General features: G+C 42.1%; 1 protein-coding gene across 1 annotated transcript; it reads left to right on the top strand.

Moving 5' to 3' along the window:
- The first annotated feature begins 2666 nt into the window (after positions 1–2666).
- Positions 2667–9774, top strand: LOC129744856 (BSD domain-containing protein 1-A-like). Its single transcript, XM_055737594.1, has 4 exons — positions 2667–3044; positions 3160–3777; positions 8194–8345; positions 8518–9774. The coding sequence occupies exons 1-4, from the start codon at positions 3031–3033 to the stop codon at positions 9021–9023; spliced, it is 1290 nt and encodes a 429-aa protein (XP_055593569.1). The 5' UTR covers positions 2667–3030; the 3' UTR covers positions 9024–9774.
- The last annotated feature ends 8081 nt before the right edge of the window (positions 9775–17855 follow it).

Genomic DNA, 17855 nt, shown 5'->3' on the forward strand with positions numbered 1-17855 from the left:
TTACGTCCAGAATGTTGTGCGATAGTTGCGGTTGAGTGTTGTTGGTACGTGCTATAGGTGTCGAATGAGTAAGCAAATTTCTATTTTCTCGGAATTCGACAGCGTAATTTGGTGACGCACCAGTATTTTCAGTTTGAAGCGTTTCGCCCGGCATAACGGATGAGGGAAAACGGCTTACTTTGGACGAAGACATTAGCACATCCGTGGGATTCGTAAGGAAATCAATTGACCTTGAAGGCACAGGAATCGCAACGGCCGGTAAGCCCACAACTGGTGCCTTAGAAATAGGGGAGATTTCGTAGTTCGGGGTTTCAAAATTTACAGATAATTTCTTGACATTGCTCTGGGTCATAGCTGGCATTCCTGGTCTTTCCAGAGGCCCTTTCATTCCAATCTGTTGATGTTGCTGCACATTCAACCATCGCTGTACCTTGCTGCTACTATTCGCTTGGCTACCTCGACTATGAATACTTGCTTCGCCAACATCGACACGAGTTCCTTCTACCAGAAGTTGGTATTTACGATCAATGAACTTTCTATTTAAGGCTTCCTTTTTCTCGAGAGCTCTTCTTTCTTGCTTTTCTTTTTCATCCAGCAAACGCATTTCTAACTCCTTTTCTTCCTCCAGCTGTTGGAGGCGAAGATCAAGTTCTGCTGAGACTGCTGATATACGGGAAGAGGCCGCATTGGAGCGTGCCAAGTTCGACGGAGCACGAACTGTTGTCACCGAGCTGCAACGTTTGCAAATCCAGCTACGATCCTTAATCGAATCTGCAACGCCAACGCACTTAAAATGACACCAAACGCTGCAAACATCACATGCTACCATGTCATCCTCATCTTCACCCAGAGAGCATTCACCACACGTCGGTGGGATTGAATCGACTGACTTCTCGTTATTTTCGGCAGGAGTTGTAGCCATCGTTTTTAATAAATAGAATCCGCTTTCGACTTTGTTGTCCTCTGGTGTTCCAAGAATATAAAAATTCTTAAAGAATGTTCGCGGATCGAGCGGTCAAAAAACACAAGTACCGGTTCTTTAGCTGTCTTTTATTAGGACGGTGCTTTAAGCTAAAACAAACAATGAGGTTAGGTTTATATTTGTATGCCAGTTGCCGTTAATGAGAACTTACAATTTTTAGTCGGCACTGTTATCGTATTTTGACCCTTGGTCGCGAGCATAAATTTACGTGCTTATTACCTGTAAATGGCTATGTTGAAATAATTGAGTCGACCTTTGTTATTATCGTTACTTACAGCGATTAAGTGTTTAGGCAAAGGGTTTAACAACTTTATCGACTCTCACTAAAGCACTTGGTTAAATCAATCCCAACCTATCAAGATAATAAAGAATACTTAGTTCACCTCGAGTATTGTAAACCCTTTTGTTACTTACAAATTGGTTAAGAGCAATAGCAAACTTGAACGCTAATTCTAGATCTAGCCCTTGGTCGAATCAATCTTAACCTATCAAAATAATAGAGAATGCTAAGTTCACTTCGAGTATTTGTAAACCTTTTTGTTACTTACGAATTGGTTAAAAGCAATAGTAAAACTTGAATGCTAAACTGATTTTGAAAGAAACTTAATTCTATGATTCCAATCGAATCCAACGCGGTTCTAACAACTTGTATGAAAAATGCCGAAAAAGTAATAGCCAATCAAGCCACGTGTTAAAATTGTTTTTTGGATTGACAGTTCTTGATCGAATGTCAATAGCTGCTACACTGCCTTTGGTTCGTCGGTGACGGTTCCGTTACTCCCCGTCACAGTCTTAGTTAGGTACGTGGACAGAAAAGACGCGAATAAACCGTTGTGCACTTTATCTTGTTGCGAAAGTGGAAATTGCATCCGAAACCCCCCGAAGTCCTTACATGGATCATTGAAATTTCGCTAAACAAACGTCGGCACATTGCAAACTTGTCAACTGATATGTGTAAACAAATAATTCAAGAACGTACAAAACAAGGTGTGAAAAAGATTTATGTAAATTTTTAACAGATCGAAAAATGTGCAGGCGAATCTAGTTATTCGAGAAAATTACAATATTAAATTTAAGTTTCAGATATTTCGATTTCAGATTAAAATTTCAAATTTCCTATTCAGCAATTTGGTTTCATATATTCAGATTCCAGATTTCGGATTCAGATTATAGATTGAGATTCCAGATTTCCTATTTAATTTCTGGATATAGCTTTCAAACACTTAATTCAGATTCCAGTTCCACATTAAAATTAGGAATTTTGGAACTTCGAATTTCTGTTACCTACATACAGTTTTAATAATAAAATTTCTAAAGTTGTTGAGTGTAAATTTTAAAACAAATTTGTATAGTAAAGTGTTAGCTTGCATGATAGCCAAAATTTCAAAACAATAGCTCGCTCTCTCTCAATTTTTGTGTCGCAGTTGGGTTGTTGACAAACATCGTTTTAGTGGTGTTGGTTTCGGAAAATCGAGAGAGAAAAGAGAGACCTGATGGAAATTCAGCTTTCAGAAATCCCACATACACAAGTAAAACTTTCCTCCCGGATTCGAAACGAAGGAGGCTCCCCATCATCTGGTTTGATAATAAAAAAACTGGCGGTGGGCTTCTTTCATTGCCAGTCTGATGTGATCCAGTTCTGGCCCCACTCTTTTGGCTCCCCGCTCGCGCAGTAATTTTTTTTTGTTGGGGTTTATGGATGGTGTTTTCACTTCAAAAATCGTTACTGTGTGAGTGTGCGAGTATGTAGGTTCCATTGAATTCGCTCGCTGCTCCCCAAGAGCTCCTCACACAAAAAAGTGAATGATCTAAGCCAAGAGACTGTGTGGTTCTGCTGCGAAGAAAAATAAATATTGCACCTCGCACATTCATTAATTAATGCAGCAAATTGTTGTTCTGGAATCGAAATTCGGTTCAAAATGTGCTTCTAAAGGGACGGATTTGTCTGGTGTTGTGAAATTCAGTGAAGTTGGCCCGAAGAATCCTCCGGGGATAGTTAGTTTTCGCTAGTTCGTTTCGTTAGGTCGCTCGAGAAAAAGTGTGTCGATATGGCAGACAAAAGGTGAGAAAAATGTCCCGTAATTTGCTGCTAATTTTTTCTGCTGCAATTTCGCAATTTGCTTTGTTTCCGTGATCACTGCATTGATAACGTTGTTATTTTATTTCAAAATCACCAGCCAATCCGATAAGAGTCCAGAGAAAGAATCGCCTGCCAGTCCGACAGGAAGTGCTTCCGGAGGTGGAAGCAGCTGGTGGGGCTCTTGGCTGGATACGGCCAAGACCCGGTCCGCTTCCGTGTTGGAAGCTGTTCGGAATGATTTGACTGAATTGACCACAGCAGTCAAAACGGAAGCTACCAGTGCCACCGAAGCTCTAGGGCGTACTCTAAGCCTGGGAGGCGATTCGGTAGAATCCGGAACCAACTCCGGTGCAGGCAGTGGTCTCGGAGCGATGAAAAAATCTTTCAGTACATTCCTCACTCAGGTTACGGAAGCCCTGGTGCCGGCATTGGATGACGAAGAGGAAGGCGAAGATGTTCTGATCACGAGTGAAGCTACCGAGTCGCTCACCGGATTCCACCGGCATCTGGCCGAATTGCAAGCCATGGAGGGAACTTACCTGGAGGAGCCCTCCGATGAGCTGAGTGAAAAGTACAAACGCTGGATGGAAGTGGTTGAGCAGGAACAGTTTACCGAACCGCGACTGGCGAGACATTTGGCCAGCAGCACCATTTTGAATGAAAACTATACCAAACTGGTTCCGGCAAAGGTGGCGCATATGGATTTCTGGAAAAGGTGAGTTTGATTTTAGTTCATGTTTCGTGTTATCAGTTTTGCGCTAAATCAGGCCAATTCAAATATTACCATATAAAATTGAGTACAACAGTTATCAATGTTGGATTCGTACATGAAACAAATTCTAGAGTTGTATTTCGGACACAGTTGCTAAAAACAATAAATATTTTAGCTGTTTAGTCCTAATGCCTACACGCTTCGACCTAAATTGTTTTCATTTTCCACGGCGGTCAATTAGAAACTACTTTTGTTTAACAGAGACCAGATGGTTAAAGAAAACTTGATTTAATTATTCAATAGAATATGTACAGACCCGTCTAAATGTGTGGGTTGGAAACAATTCAACTTGTATATAATACCAGGTTGAAGACACTTGTGATCATTTCTGTTTGTAAGATAAACATGTTTACAAACATTTTGCTAAAAAAATGTAACTGTAATTACCCCCCCTCTACGCTACAAAAGTGTGTGAGGTCATTCATAACAATAAATCATCTTTCAACGTCGAAACATGATTGTGAACCTAATTCCATCAAAATGGTTCGAAGATTGATCGAGTTCATCGTACAACACGTTAACTTTGTAAATCACCAGAAAATCATACGAGTTGTGTCATATTTTATGTTTATTTTGGATGGAAGCCCCCCTTTCGAAGGACGTGAGGGTCTTGAAACTATTAAAGCTTGCTTCATTTAGAATTAGAACAAACTTTTTCTCATATTGTGGCGCTCCTGGTGGACGGATTTAGAAGCTCTTGGCGCCCACGTGTCGGGAATCTTGTCAACTTCACGTATGTATTTTTGAAATTCCGCAAGTCGACTGTAATTTGTAAACAATGAACATGGAAGCCGAAAGAAGGGAAAAAATTGTACACAGTTAGTTGGAAAATCCATTGTGATCTACATCTAGGCTAGCTAAACAGCTGAAAATGCTCAGAAATACCGTATGGCGCGTTATCAAACGGTATAAAAGGCGAACACGAAATCATTGCGACACCGAGAATGTCATTCCAATTTTTTTATAATGTTTAGAATCAAACCAAAATTTTAAGGTAGTTTTATACATATATTGACTTCAAAAATCAAAAGAAAAGTTCTCCAGTCCAGGACATTTTTAGAATAGTAGCATGATGCCAAATCTGGCCGAAATAGCGGAGCTTCGGCGTGCTAGTGCAGGAACGGCAAAAGGCGCTACTCGAGGCCAGATTGGTAGATCTCGCCATTTACTGTGCCCTTTGGCACGAAAGGCTCACTTCTAAGTCCGTAAGAATAGATGGCCTGCCAAACTAGATATTTGGAGGCGAACTTCGATATTTTCTTTTTCTTAAATTTGTCGTCCACATCGAACTTGCTCTTGCCGATGAAAAACCCGGAATTTGCTTAAAATCGGCTTTAATATACGTTTCGTACATCGCCGGCGTAGCCAACGACGTAGAGGAACCACTCCCAACGATGAGTGAAGTTAAGGAAGCCATTCGCCAGCTGAATAGAAACAAGTCGGCCGGGAAGGATGGTATCGCAGCTGAACTCATCAAGATGGGCCCGGACAAGTTGGCCGATTGCCTACACCGGTTGATAGTCCGGATCTGGGACATAGAACAGCTACCGGAGGAGTGGAAGGAGGGGGTAATATGCCCCATCTACAAATTGGACAAATTGGACTGTGAGAACTACCGAGCGATCACTGTCCTCAATGCCGCCTACAAAGTGTTGTCCCGAATCCTACTCCGCCGCCTAACGCCACAAGCAAACAGATTCGTGGGAAGTCATCAGGCCGGCTTCATGGAGGGACGGTCAACGATGGACCAGATATTCACATTACGGCAAATCCTCCAAAAATGCCGTGAACACCAAGTCCCTACGCACCATCTATTCATCGACTTCAAAGCCGCATACGACACGATCGACCGTAACGAGCTATGGAAAATCGTGGACGAGAACGGCATTTCCGGGAAGCTGATCAGACTGATCAAGGCGACGATGGATGGAACGCAGTGCTGTGTGCGGATTTCGGGTTAATTGTCTAGTTCATTCGAATCGGGCAGGGGGCTTCGACAAGGTGATGGTCTATCCTGCATGATGTTCAACGTGGCGCTAGAAGGTGTTATTCGACGAGCGGTGGGCGAAATGCGGGGCACGATTTTCAACAGATCCAGTCAACTTATCTGCTTTGCCGATGACATTGATATAGTCGGCAGATCATCAGCGGCGGTGGAGGAGATCTACCGCAAACTGAAACGCGAAGCAGGAAGAATTGGGTTGATGATTAATACGTCCAAGACGAAGTACATGCTGGCCTGCGGATCCGAGACCGACCGAACCCGCTTTTCCAGTAATAACAAGGTCACGATCGACGGCGACGAGCTGAAGATAGTCGAAGACTTTGTCTATCTCGGCTCACTGGTGACCGCAGACAATGACATCAGCCGTGAGATCCGGAGGCGAATTATCAGCGGAACTCGTGCCTACTATGGACTCCACAAGCAACTGCGGTCGAGAAGACATAGTCCTCGCACGAAGTGTAACCTGTATATGACAGGTTGTTCTCTACGGGCACGAGACATGGATATTGCTCGAGGAGGACCTGCGTACACTCGGAGTATTCGAGCGACCATCTCGAACCATCTTTGGCGGCGTACAGGAGAACGGAATGTGGAGGCGAAGGATGAACCACGAGCTCGCGCAACTCTACGGCGAACCCAGTATCCAGAAGGTGGTGAATGTTGCGAGAATGCCGGACGACTGTCCTGCAAAACAGATGTTCGCTACGAATCCGGTAGGAATAAGACGAACGGGGGTGCAACGAGCGAGGTGGTTAGACTAAGTGGAGCGTGATCTGGCGAACGTAGGGTGCCCGAGAAATTGGAGGACGGTTGCCATGGACCGAGTGAATTATAGGAATTATGTTCGTCAAGTTATGTCGTGAGACGGTTTACTATGTAAATAAATAAATAGTACGTTTCGTCGTCCATCACCCAGCAGCCATATTTTGTCAGCATCTTCTCGTAGAGCTTCCGTGCCCGAGTTTTAGCCGTCGATTGTTGCCGCTCATCGCGGTTTGGGAAGTTTTGTACCTTGTATGTATGCTTTTTTTTTGCATTCTAGACGTAGCTCTGCGACATGCCGATGTTTTTAGCTAAATCACGACTTGAGACGTTGGGATTTGCTTTAATCATCCGCTTCACCTTTCCCTCCGTCTTTTTTTCTCCGATCCCGGTTTTCTTCCGGCTCCTTTGCCGTGGTTCAACGTCAACTGCTTCTGGAACCGCTTCAACACTCTGGAGACGGTTGAATGTTGAATGTTCAGTATTTTTCCAAACTGCCGGTGCGACAGGTCAGAAAATTCTAGGTGTTTGGAAAGAATTTGTTTTCTCGACTCGCGTTGGTTCACCTCCATTTTCGTTGAATCGAAAAACACGACTTCAAGTTTGACAGCATGTAAACAATACACGTCAATGAGAAAGTGTGCAAAATTTGATTGATTTTTGCCCAATGGTAAAAAAAGTTTTTCCCTGTTGAATGTGTCGCAATATTTTCGTGTTCGCCTTTCAAGGAAACATTGACGACGATTCCGAAGCCTCAAGCCAATCGTCAGAGTGGAACTGGCGACTAGAAACTGCGTGGTAAGATTTTAAAGACGATTAAGAGAAATTCCAATCTGTAGGGCCGTGATTTGACCAGAAAATCCGGTGTTGTCCATAGTATCGTGAGGACAATTGGACTCTGGGAAGGAATCAAGTCGTATCGAGCTAGCAAACAGTCAACTCGGAACATAAAACAGAATAGTGTGGCCAAAATCGACACAATATTTTTTATTATTTTGAAAGTGTGCTAAAAATGTCTGGAACAGTCTATATCCTACTCGAGAAAAAATAAATCAGTATCCCCGTGGCCGTAGCCACACAGCTAATTTGGTGCACAACAAAAATTGATACCAAAACTTGATATCAGTAAGGTGTACCTCAACCAAAAGGAAAGCATAATTTGGTGCAGTGTTTCTATCCAATGCCAAAATAGGACATCATTAATGTATCAATAGAATACAAACCCGATTAGGAAATAGCAACCTCTTATGGCAAAAAATACCAAATATTGCTGTCATGCTTTGAGAAACAAATTTGTATTATTATTGCTCCAGCACCAAATTTTACTTCGGAAGTCAGACTTCCGACTTCCGAACTTACTTCCAACAAAGAAAATTGCTGCCAGTTCATCAGCAACGTTTGAAAATTTTATTTGAATACATAATATTTTGGTTGACTTAAGCTGGTACACACTTATTTATATCTTGTTTTTCTCGGAAAATGAACGAAAATGGACTTTAATGTGTTTAGTTGTATCTTGTGTCTTGGGCTAAATGATGATGGACATTTGGTTCCTGAAAAAAAAAATTACATTACCTATCTTTCATTTACAGATATCTCTTCAAGAAAGCACTCCTAGAGGATGCCATAGCCAACGCTGAAATAGCTGACCGCAAGGCTAAAGCAGCCGTTGCCTCGACTGAGACCGTAGCCCCGAAGAAGGTGATCGTCCAAACCGACCAACCGAAGCGGACCATCGAAGAAGGTGCGATTGATTCGAGTTAACTGAAGAGAGTGTGATTGTGGGGCGTTTGAAAAATAAGAATGAATGATTGTTTTTTTTTTCAATTTCGAGTCAAAACATTTTTTTGGTGTCCGAATTTAGATAAGTCAGTGTATTTTGACAAACAAAAAAAAAACAAACTTTCCATTTTCAGAACTGATTCCAGAAATGATTCAGGAGCTGATTCCTGAAGAGATTGCCTGGGCCGAGATACCGGAATTTGACGCCTCAAACATGGAACTTTCAGAGGAAGAGCAAGCTCGTTTGCTCGAGGAATACGAACTAGAGTGCAAGGAACGTGAGAAGGCCATCGCATGCGGTCGTATGGATCCCGTTGACGAAGCCTTGCTCATCCAATCGGATGTCGAAAAAACTCCACAAAAGAAACCGCCAAGCCCGGTCACATCCCCAGCAAAGAAACCTGCAGCAAAAAAGTCCACCAACCTGCAGCAACAATCACAAAGTGCTAACAATAGAAATCAGAACCAAAAATCACAGCAAAAGGGCGCAAAAAATGCTAGCAAACCAGGTAACAAACAGAAGGTCACTGCAAAACAGCAACAAAATGAGCTACAGATCGAGAAGAATCATTTCACCAAGGACGACGTTTCGTCCTCTAATTCGGACGAAAGTTGGGAGAAAGAATTCGATCTAGAGTGAACAGAAAGTCCCTCAAATTCTAGCGATTAGTGATGATTCCTCTCACACCCTGATACGACATTTTTTTAAACATCAACTGTGTACTAAAGTTGTGCATTCTGTTCAAAGTCTTTTTAGAGAGTAGCCACTAAAAGTAGTCTGTGTAGGAAATAAGCAGTTCATAGCAACACGCATTTTCTCTTGACGAAGCAGCAACGACTTATCAAGTAAAAGATTAAAACGACGAAAGCGAGGATTGATTTTGAAAACATCGATGTGGAATATTGTATCGTGTTTACCCATTGAGACAAAAAAACAGCAGCAGCGAGTTCTGTAATATGTGGCTGCAAACAGTTGTATCTCTACAAATAACTTTTGTAAATTTGGAAAGCCCAACCACAGCACGATTGTCTTAAATCCAATTTAAGCTGTTAATTATTCCTAGGCAAACGTGTAATAATGAATATTATCGTCCTTATTTTTATGTTTATAAATTATATTCATATATTTACTTTAACGACTCTGAAAAAAAGTAAAAATTAAAGAACAAAAAATCTACCATAAGTATGCAAAAACTTCAGATCGATAAACAGTTTTGGAAAAACATTCGTCTGGCGTTGTTTTGAAACTTGGTGTAACAAAAACGCAGCAAATAGCGTGTGTGGTTATTTGTTTTTGGAAACCATTTAGCATAAACTTTGTTCGCTGTCACTATATTATAGGTAAGCATAAAATAAATATAATTATGAGAAATATTTTACTACTAATCAAACTTTTCTGAACGTTTTCGGTTTCTGTTCAATCCGAAAAGCCTTGCTTGGTTGATTAAATGATTTGGAAAATTGACAGTTATTCTAGTTTCGCATAATTCGCGGTTCTGTTAGTTGATTTTATAATGTAAAGGAAGACCTTCCAGAAACTCTGAAATTGATTTGTAAGATGATTTTATTTTTAATTTTTTTCTAATATTATTACAATTTTTCAAAATATAAACAATAATTTTATGAAAAAATTAATCGTCCTTATCGGTGAAAAGTGATGTCCTTTTTAGTGAGATCATCTTAAGATTGTGAAATTTTATTGACGGATAGAAAGTTAGAAGAAATGAAAGATGGTGAAAATGAGCGGGTAGAATATATTAGAAACATTATCATCACATAGGTACCAAATTTTTGTTCGGCACGGGCCAACTACTATGAAGTGGTAGATACAGTAAGAGTTGCATCTACCGCTACACATTAGTAGGCCAAGCTTGGTTAACCTCACAAGGACATCAATTTCACCGATAAGGCCGATAAATTAAGTAACAAACATAAATTACGGGGACCTAATCTCTCCATAAAATTAAAATTTGGGCTAAAAAAAACAAAACACGACATCGTAGTGTGTAGTCCACTATCAGAATATCGACCCCCCTGCACTGCATTTTATCCATTGTGGAGCGAACCACACTTGGCCTACTAATGCATATTGATGCTACCTCCAGCCTCAGAAAAAGTACTTACTTACTATACACCTATATGTATGCCGTGACCGGGATTCGATCTCTTGAACTCTGGCTTAGAAGACTTGAACGCTATCCTCAAGGCCACGGTCGGCAGCCTGGCAACTGGATCTCAAACGTGGAACTACATCAAAAGACGCTAGAAATCGAGATTTGGAAACGTACGTGGATTTGGATTTAACATACGCTGCGAACATGTGAGAACGAGATTTGGAGAGAGGCGCTTGACTGAAATCCAGATGGGCATAGGAGATAGCTACAAAACTGGTTTAATATACGTATGTGCCGATCTTGTGTACACCATACTGTTTAAAGATACCTTGAGACCAAAAAATGTGAGAAAATCCTTGACGTTATGCCCCAAAGTTATGGAAGACAATCCATGCAAACTCCACATTGAACTTTTGGATGAGGTAGTTGAAAAACAAAGTCGCAGTTGGAGAAAATCGTATTTCCCGACGAAAAACTTTTCATCCCTCGCAAATAGTAAGAACGACAAAATTTGGTAACAGAAAATCGACGTACTAATTGCCAACAGACTACAGACACCTGCATGAAAGATGGCGCACTTTATTCGTAGTAACGTTGAGATCATTCTTCTTTTTTCACGATGATCATGTTTAAGTCTTTTATATTCATTTTTTATAGGAGTTTTTTTTTGGGATTTTAAACCTGTTGCAATATAAAACAAGTCGGGTTTAAGCAACAAACAATAAAAATAAACTTTATTCGCTAATCGATATACTTTAAACTATGTAACTTTAAAATTGTGTGGTGTGGACTTGATGTGTGCAAAGAATGGAATGTGTGTGTTGTGTTGATCTGCATTCATCTCAATCTGGGCAGCATCCGTCTGGGTGACAGCCGTCACTTGATGAGCTACCAGTTGATCAAATTGGTTCGGACGAGGGGTCCTCTCAACACCTCCCCCGTTTTAGTAAAGCTGATAAGGCTCGTAGCGTACCGGAACTCTTCTGGTCCTCGAAGAGCGGTCTGGTTGAGATGGTTCAGCTTCTGGAGTTGGACGATCAGCTGGTTTACAGCTTTGCTGTCGAGGATTCCCAGTTTGTTCGAGTTCATACGAGTTCGAAAATTTGATTGATTTCGGTGATGGCTGGTTTTCAGGTTCCTCTGGGAAACGTTCCAGAGTAGCCGATGGAACACCTTGGCTGCTAGGTTTCTTGGTTCCTGGATGTGGTTTCGGCATGATGTTTTCGATTTGATCGTTTTTGTATCGCTTCTTCTTTACCCAAACATGTTCCTTGCCATCGTAGCTTCTGGCCTTGGAACCATGTCTGCGGTCAAACTGATGTTCTTGCTGATATGGTTTGTTGCTGTTTGAGGGCACAGGAGGTATGGAAAGATCTAACGATGCTCGCCCTGGTCTTTCAAGCAAATTTTCAGCAGGTGTTTTGTTTGCAGGTGCACACGAAGCTGGACGATAACAGTGTAGAAAACTGTCGATTGCCTCGGCAAGGGCTTCTCCCTCCGTCGAAACTTTTTCCAACGTTTGCTTGAATTTGTCCACAAAACGTTCTTGGAAGAGTGATTGTTGGACTTCGGGTTGCGTGAAAAATTTCATCCGATTGTTTGGGAACTGTGACTGCTGTTCCTCGACACCTTTCGCTGGTAGGCAACCGACTTGACTGCAGAATGAATTGAATGGTACATCCCACAGCCCGAACATTTCAATCCAGTCGGTACCTAAAACGAAAAGATTAGTTTCTGGTATTGCAACACGACACAAACCTTGCTTGGACATTCCGTTGATTGAAATGTTGCACCAGAATTCAGAAGCAATCTGGAGCGGCTCGCCAGATGCTGTTACCACATTGCAGGATGGTGGTCGCGTTCGAGGCCGGCCGATTTGCTTCCACATTTCATCGGTGATTATGCTGAGATCCGAAGCGGAATCAATTTGCAGACAAACTGGAGTTCCGTTGATCTTTACTTCGGTAAATTTTCTCCCGTGATGGAGTGAATTCACGGAAACCACTTTGATTACCTTCTTTGCGTTGAAGTGTTCCTTTTTCCCGACCGGTTTGTCAGAAAAACAGGCACAATAGCCCTCTTTGTGGCCTTTTCTACCCGACACAGATTTTTCCCGACACAGATGCTCCCGGAACTGGCAATCCTTGGAGTAGTGCATGCCGCCGCAGGACCAACACGGTGACCGTGGCTGATCGGTTACCGTTTTATCGCCCGTTTGTTTACGCTTTGGCTTGGTGTTGATTATGTTCTCCTTCACTGCACGCACTGAAAATTGCGATTGTTTTTCAACCATAACGTTGTCCTTTTTCAGGTTGAAAATGTTCCGGCAATCCTCGACGATCTTGGCCAGGCTGATGTCCGAAGACTCGTTGAGTTTGTTGATAAGACGCATTCTGATGTCGGCATCCTCGGGAGATTTTAGGCCTGCCACAAATATCAGGCATTTAAATTGCTCTTCTGTGAGTGCCGAGAGCTTGAAGTCCACACACATCTTATTAACCTTGCATGAGTAGGCCAATATATCTTCCGATTCACCTCTTACCGTCTGGAGGCATTGGTACCGACGGTGGAAGACTGATACCGGGGAACCGAAGAGTGATTTCAGCTTTTCGATGGTTTCGCCGAAGGTGAAGGCATTTGAAAGCTTAGGAAGAATGAAGCTCGTATACCGCTCGTGAGCCATCGGATTGAGCTTCCTCATTAGCAGCCTAACTTTCGCGGAATCGTCGAGTTTCTTGGCGTCTTTATCAAAAAGATCCGAGTATCGGGAGTACCACGAATCAAATGTGCAAGCTTGATCAGGGTCGTAGGAAAACTCACTGATGTTGCTTGCGAGTGACTCCAAAGCAACGTCATCGCGGGACAATTCTCGGAGGCATTTCTGGGTTGTAGACATTTGTTCTGCCATCTGACCGATGAGACGTTGCTGCTGCTGCAGGATCTGCATCATTGCCTGCTGGAACGATGGTTCGGTTTGTGGTAGTCCATGTGGGTCCGGCATCCTAACCTCAAAGTCTGGTTCCCGCTACAACGACCGACAACTGGTTTTCCGCAAAACTCGCGACTGCTGCCAAATTTTCTCGTCGCCACTTTGTTGCAATATAAAACAAGTCGGGTTTAAGCAACAAACAATAAAAATAAACTTTATTCGCTAATCGATATACTTTAAACTATGTAACTTTAAAATTGTGTGGTGTGGACTTGATGTGTGCAAAGAATGGAATGTGTGTGTTGTGTTGATCTGCATTCATCTCAATCTGGGCAGCATCCGTCTGGGTGACAGCCGTCACTTGATGAGCTACCAGTTGATCAAATTGGTTCGGACGAGGGGTCCTCTCAACAAAACCAATTGGTTTATTCATCCCCATTGGCGGTATCGTTTCACGTATTTCTGTACTATTTGTTTTTTTTTTGTTTTTTGTTGTTTTTTTTTGTTTTTTTTTTCTTTTTTGATTTTTTTTTTGTAGGGAAGGAGGAGTTTTTTTTTTTAAGTTTATGAAGGAGTTTTGATTTGTGGAGGAAGGATATAATTTTGTTTTCCTCTTCAGGACAGTTGGATAATGCTTGTCGGAGGTTTGGTGAGAGGGAACAGGATATTCTTAGGTTATGGTATTGGAGACAGGAGGTAAGGAAATGTTTGATGGAGTTAGGGGTAAGACACGAATTGCAGGTAGGAGGGTTATCTTTGGCCATTATGTATTCGTGGGTGAGCCGCGTGTGACCGATGCGGAGTCGAGTTAGAGCTCTTCTTTCGGAATTGCTGGATCTGTCAATCCATCTTTGCGTCGTGTTTTTGATCTCTCGCAACTTCGAGCGATTGTTCGTAGCCCATTCGATTTCCCAGGCTTCGAGTATCTGGTTTTTAATGGTTCGAGTGGCATCGGATTGCGGGATGGGAATAGTGGGGGGAATAATTTTGGAGCCGGCTGAGGCAAGTCGATCGGTTGACTCGTTACCTGGAATGCCGGAGTGACCCGGTATCCAGCAGAGTGTGATGTTTTTAATAGGAGCTAGGTGAAAAATAAATTGGATCCACGGGTGCTTTAGGTTGCCGGCTGCCAACGCAGAGAGAACACTGGCCGAATCAGAAAAGATGACGGTGTCTGTGGTAGATTTCTGAACGGCATCAAGCATGGCGTAGGCTCCTGAACGGAAGACGGAGCATTTGCACGGAAGGGGCAAACTTCTATTACAGATTCCGTCATGTATGCCGCAACCAACCTTTCCATCAACGGTTTTAGAGCCGTCGGTATAGATGTGTGGGGAGTTTGAATATTTGTCTTGTACGAGTTGATAAAAGTGTGGGAGGACGATTGCTGAGGCTTTGCCGGCTTTGATTACTTTGCTTAGGCTCAGGTCTACTTTAGGATTAGTGTCATTCCAATATTTTATTGATGGGCCGTTTCTTGTACAGATAGGGGGAAGAGGCTCACCGATGAGCTTGACTAGTAGTGTGTTAGTTCTTTCAACTAGTGGGGAATCTCTGGAGCCAGCGTTAGCGAGTGCCCTTATAGCTTTCAAGGAAAGATGTTTAGTGAGGAGATAGATGAAGGGTAGTTGTCCACTTTCGGCCATCAGTGATTGGATTGGACTTGATCTGAAGGCGGAACTTATGATTCTGACGCAGTCATTGTACAGTGGTTCTATCTTTTTTATCACTTCTTATAGGAGTTTAACGGTTAAACTCCTATAAAAAAAAGTGGATATAAACTTTAACCCATTTAGGTCATTCTTCCTCGGTTTATATCTATATTTTAAAGTCCGCATATTCAATTCTGGATACGGAAATATCTCGGAAATAAAATCGTACTTTATCGATGGCGAAGTTGCCAAGTACCTTACCTTCTGGAGGTCTACCAGTAACGTGAATTTTTCCATCTTGCCTCTCACATCTGTGCTCTTATTCAATGCACTGAAAATACATAAAGCGTTGTAAGAGGCTGTGCGGAATATCAAACTTTCCGCATTAAACCTTTGGTGCGTCCACTGGACTTTCATTTTTTTTTTGGCTCTGTTATTCCTCCAGTTAGTCGAAAACCTTTATACTCCTTACTTGGCTTGCCTTCCATTGAGTTCAATTCGCAATTGCCTTCTTCATCATTGGACAGACCTCGAGCTAACTCATAGAAGGCCATAATTTGAGACTTTTTTTAAGCCTGAACTATTTTTCGTGATATCTTTGTGTCGCCAATTCTGTGTAACACCTTAAAGATAAAAATGGACGAGGGGTTGGTGTAGAGGAAGGTTCGAGACGAAGCTCAAAATTTGGCTAATCACTTTGTATTTGTGTCGGTTAAATATTTCCAACGACGACGTAGCGAAAAGATGGCATTACTCTCGAAAAGTTTCTAATTAAAGTGGCACTGAATACTGATGTGGAAAATATCGCGCGGATATTATTCGATACTTTCTTTTCTAAATATTGTCGATTCAGTTGAAATCCGAAGTTTTCGCGTTGGCGTTTGGCAATCTTGCTAACCAGCGATGATAGAAATGCCATATATGAAGGGTGTTGGGATCAAAAAGTGAACTTAAATTCGCCGTATTTTTTCTAATCATTCACATAAAAAACCTGAACACCCCTCATTTTGTAGGTGTGTTTTTTTTTTTTTTTGGTTACCCAGGTGGTAAATTCGAAGAAGGAATTTTACGAATTGGTCCCAATGCACGTCGAGTGCCGTGTCTACATGGGAACAATGGGTTAACTCGTTATATACTCATCCGTATATACATATGCCCTAAACTCCACCTGGGGCGTCAGACTATTTCCCAAACCGGTACCTGCCCTAAGGTGTTTGTGTGTGTGTGTGTGTGTGTGTGTGTGTGTGTGTGTGTGTGTGTGTGTGTGTGTGTGTGTGTGTGTGTGTGTATGTAGGTGTGTGTGTGTGTAGCAGGATTCTATTAGGCTTTCAGCATTAGGTCTACAGTTCTCAAAATGGGGTCCAACCAAGAGGAGCTTCGAATCAGAACTTCGCACATACGTCGTGAAAATCCAAACTACATGCTCGCAGAAATACAAAAATCGTTGATAATGCGGCGAAATCAACCGTCATCAAAATAATACAAGTGTTCGAGGAACGTATTTCGACAAGGGATTGCAGTGGAGAGAGAATTCTTTGCATTTGGAATGGTAATGATAAAAATTCAACAACTGCTTAACAAATCGCAACAATTTGCAACAATTAGCACATCTTCACTCTCTCTGAGCACCGGATTCTCTCATTTCAACTTAAACCTTCTAATTCTCTCTAAGAGTATCAGCAGCGGTCAGGTGTCAAAGCTATAATAACACTCCATTTTGACACTTCGACGGCGCACCGCAAGGTTTCAAACCAGGTGTTATCTTGCTCCTGGGTGTTAAAAAAGTGAGCCAGGAGCGAAATTTGAATACCGACCAGCTCCTGATTTGACAGGTGCTAAAGTGTCTAGGGAAAATTCCCAAGCGAAAATAGCAACAAACAACAACAACACCTATCGATGCGTCACTAGTGGCAAAAATGGAAACAAGTTTAGCACTTACCGGTGCGCAAATGAGCTGCTAAAGCTAAAATAAGACCTAGAATGTGTCTCGGGTTAACACCTGGGATAGCACTTACCGGTACTGGTGCTCTAACGAATTGCAACAAATTACCACAAATTCAATCATTGGCAGCAAAATTTGTTTGATCATTGACGATGATTCTCCGTTTATCTAAGTCCCCTGTATTTCGACAACTAGGAAGCCGGGATCATGGGAAAATCCAAATCCGGGAGCCGCAGTGACGAACAGAAGAGTGACTAGCACTTTCAAGCAAAACCTCAATCTCTCCGTTCGAGATGACGCCAATAAGTTGAGAATATCGTCTACAACCGTGCATGAAGCCTAAAAAAGATCCGGACTATCGATTTATAAGAAGGTAGCGACTGCTAATCGCAATAAAACTCAAAAACAAGATCTCGGAAGACGACACTGTTGACAAAATTTGATTGCGTGGTAATGGACGACGAAACCAGCGCCAAGGCAGACTTCAGGATGGAAAAGGGTGGCAGAAATTTTCAAGCATATTAAACTTTTTCCAAGAAATATCTCGTTTGGGAAGCTATCTGTACCTGAGGCTTGTAAAGCGACATTTTTGTTGAAGTCGGGAACGTCAACCAGGAAATTTAGGTAAACGAGTGTCTTCAAAAGCGTTTACTGCCTTTCCTGAAGAAACATGACTTATCTATGCTGTTTTGGCCAGATTTGGCATCCATCCATTATGAAAAAAGGCCATGGAGTGGTATGCCGCTGACAACATTCAGGTTGTGGCCAAAGATAAGAACCCTCCCAACACACCAGAACTTCGACCAATCGGAAAGTATTAAAAACGATAGTTAAG

Source organism: Uranotaenia lowii, chromosome 2 (genome assembly GCF_029784155.1).
Source record: "Uranotaenia lowii strain MFRU-FL chromosome 2, ASM2978415v1, whole genome shotgun sequence".
In the NCBI taxonomy this organism is placed as follows: domain Eukaryota; kingdom Metazoa; phylum Arthropoda; class Insecta; order Diptera; family Culicidae; genus Uranotaenia; species Uranotaenia lowii.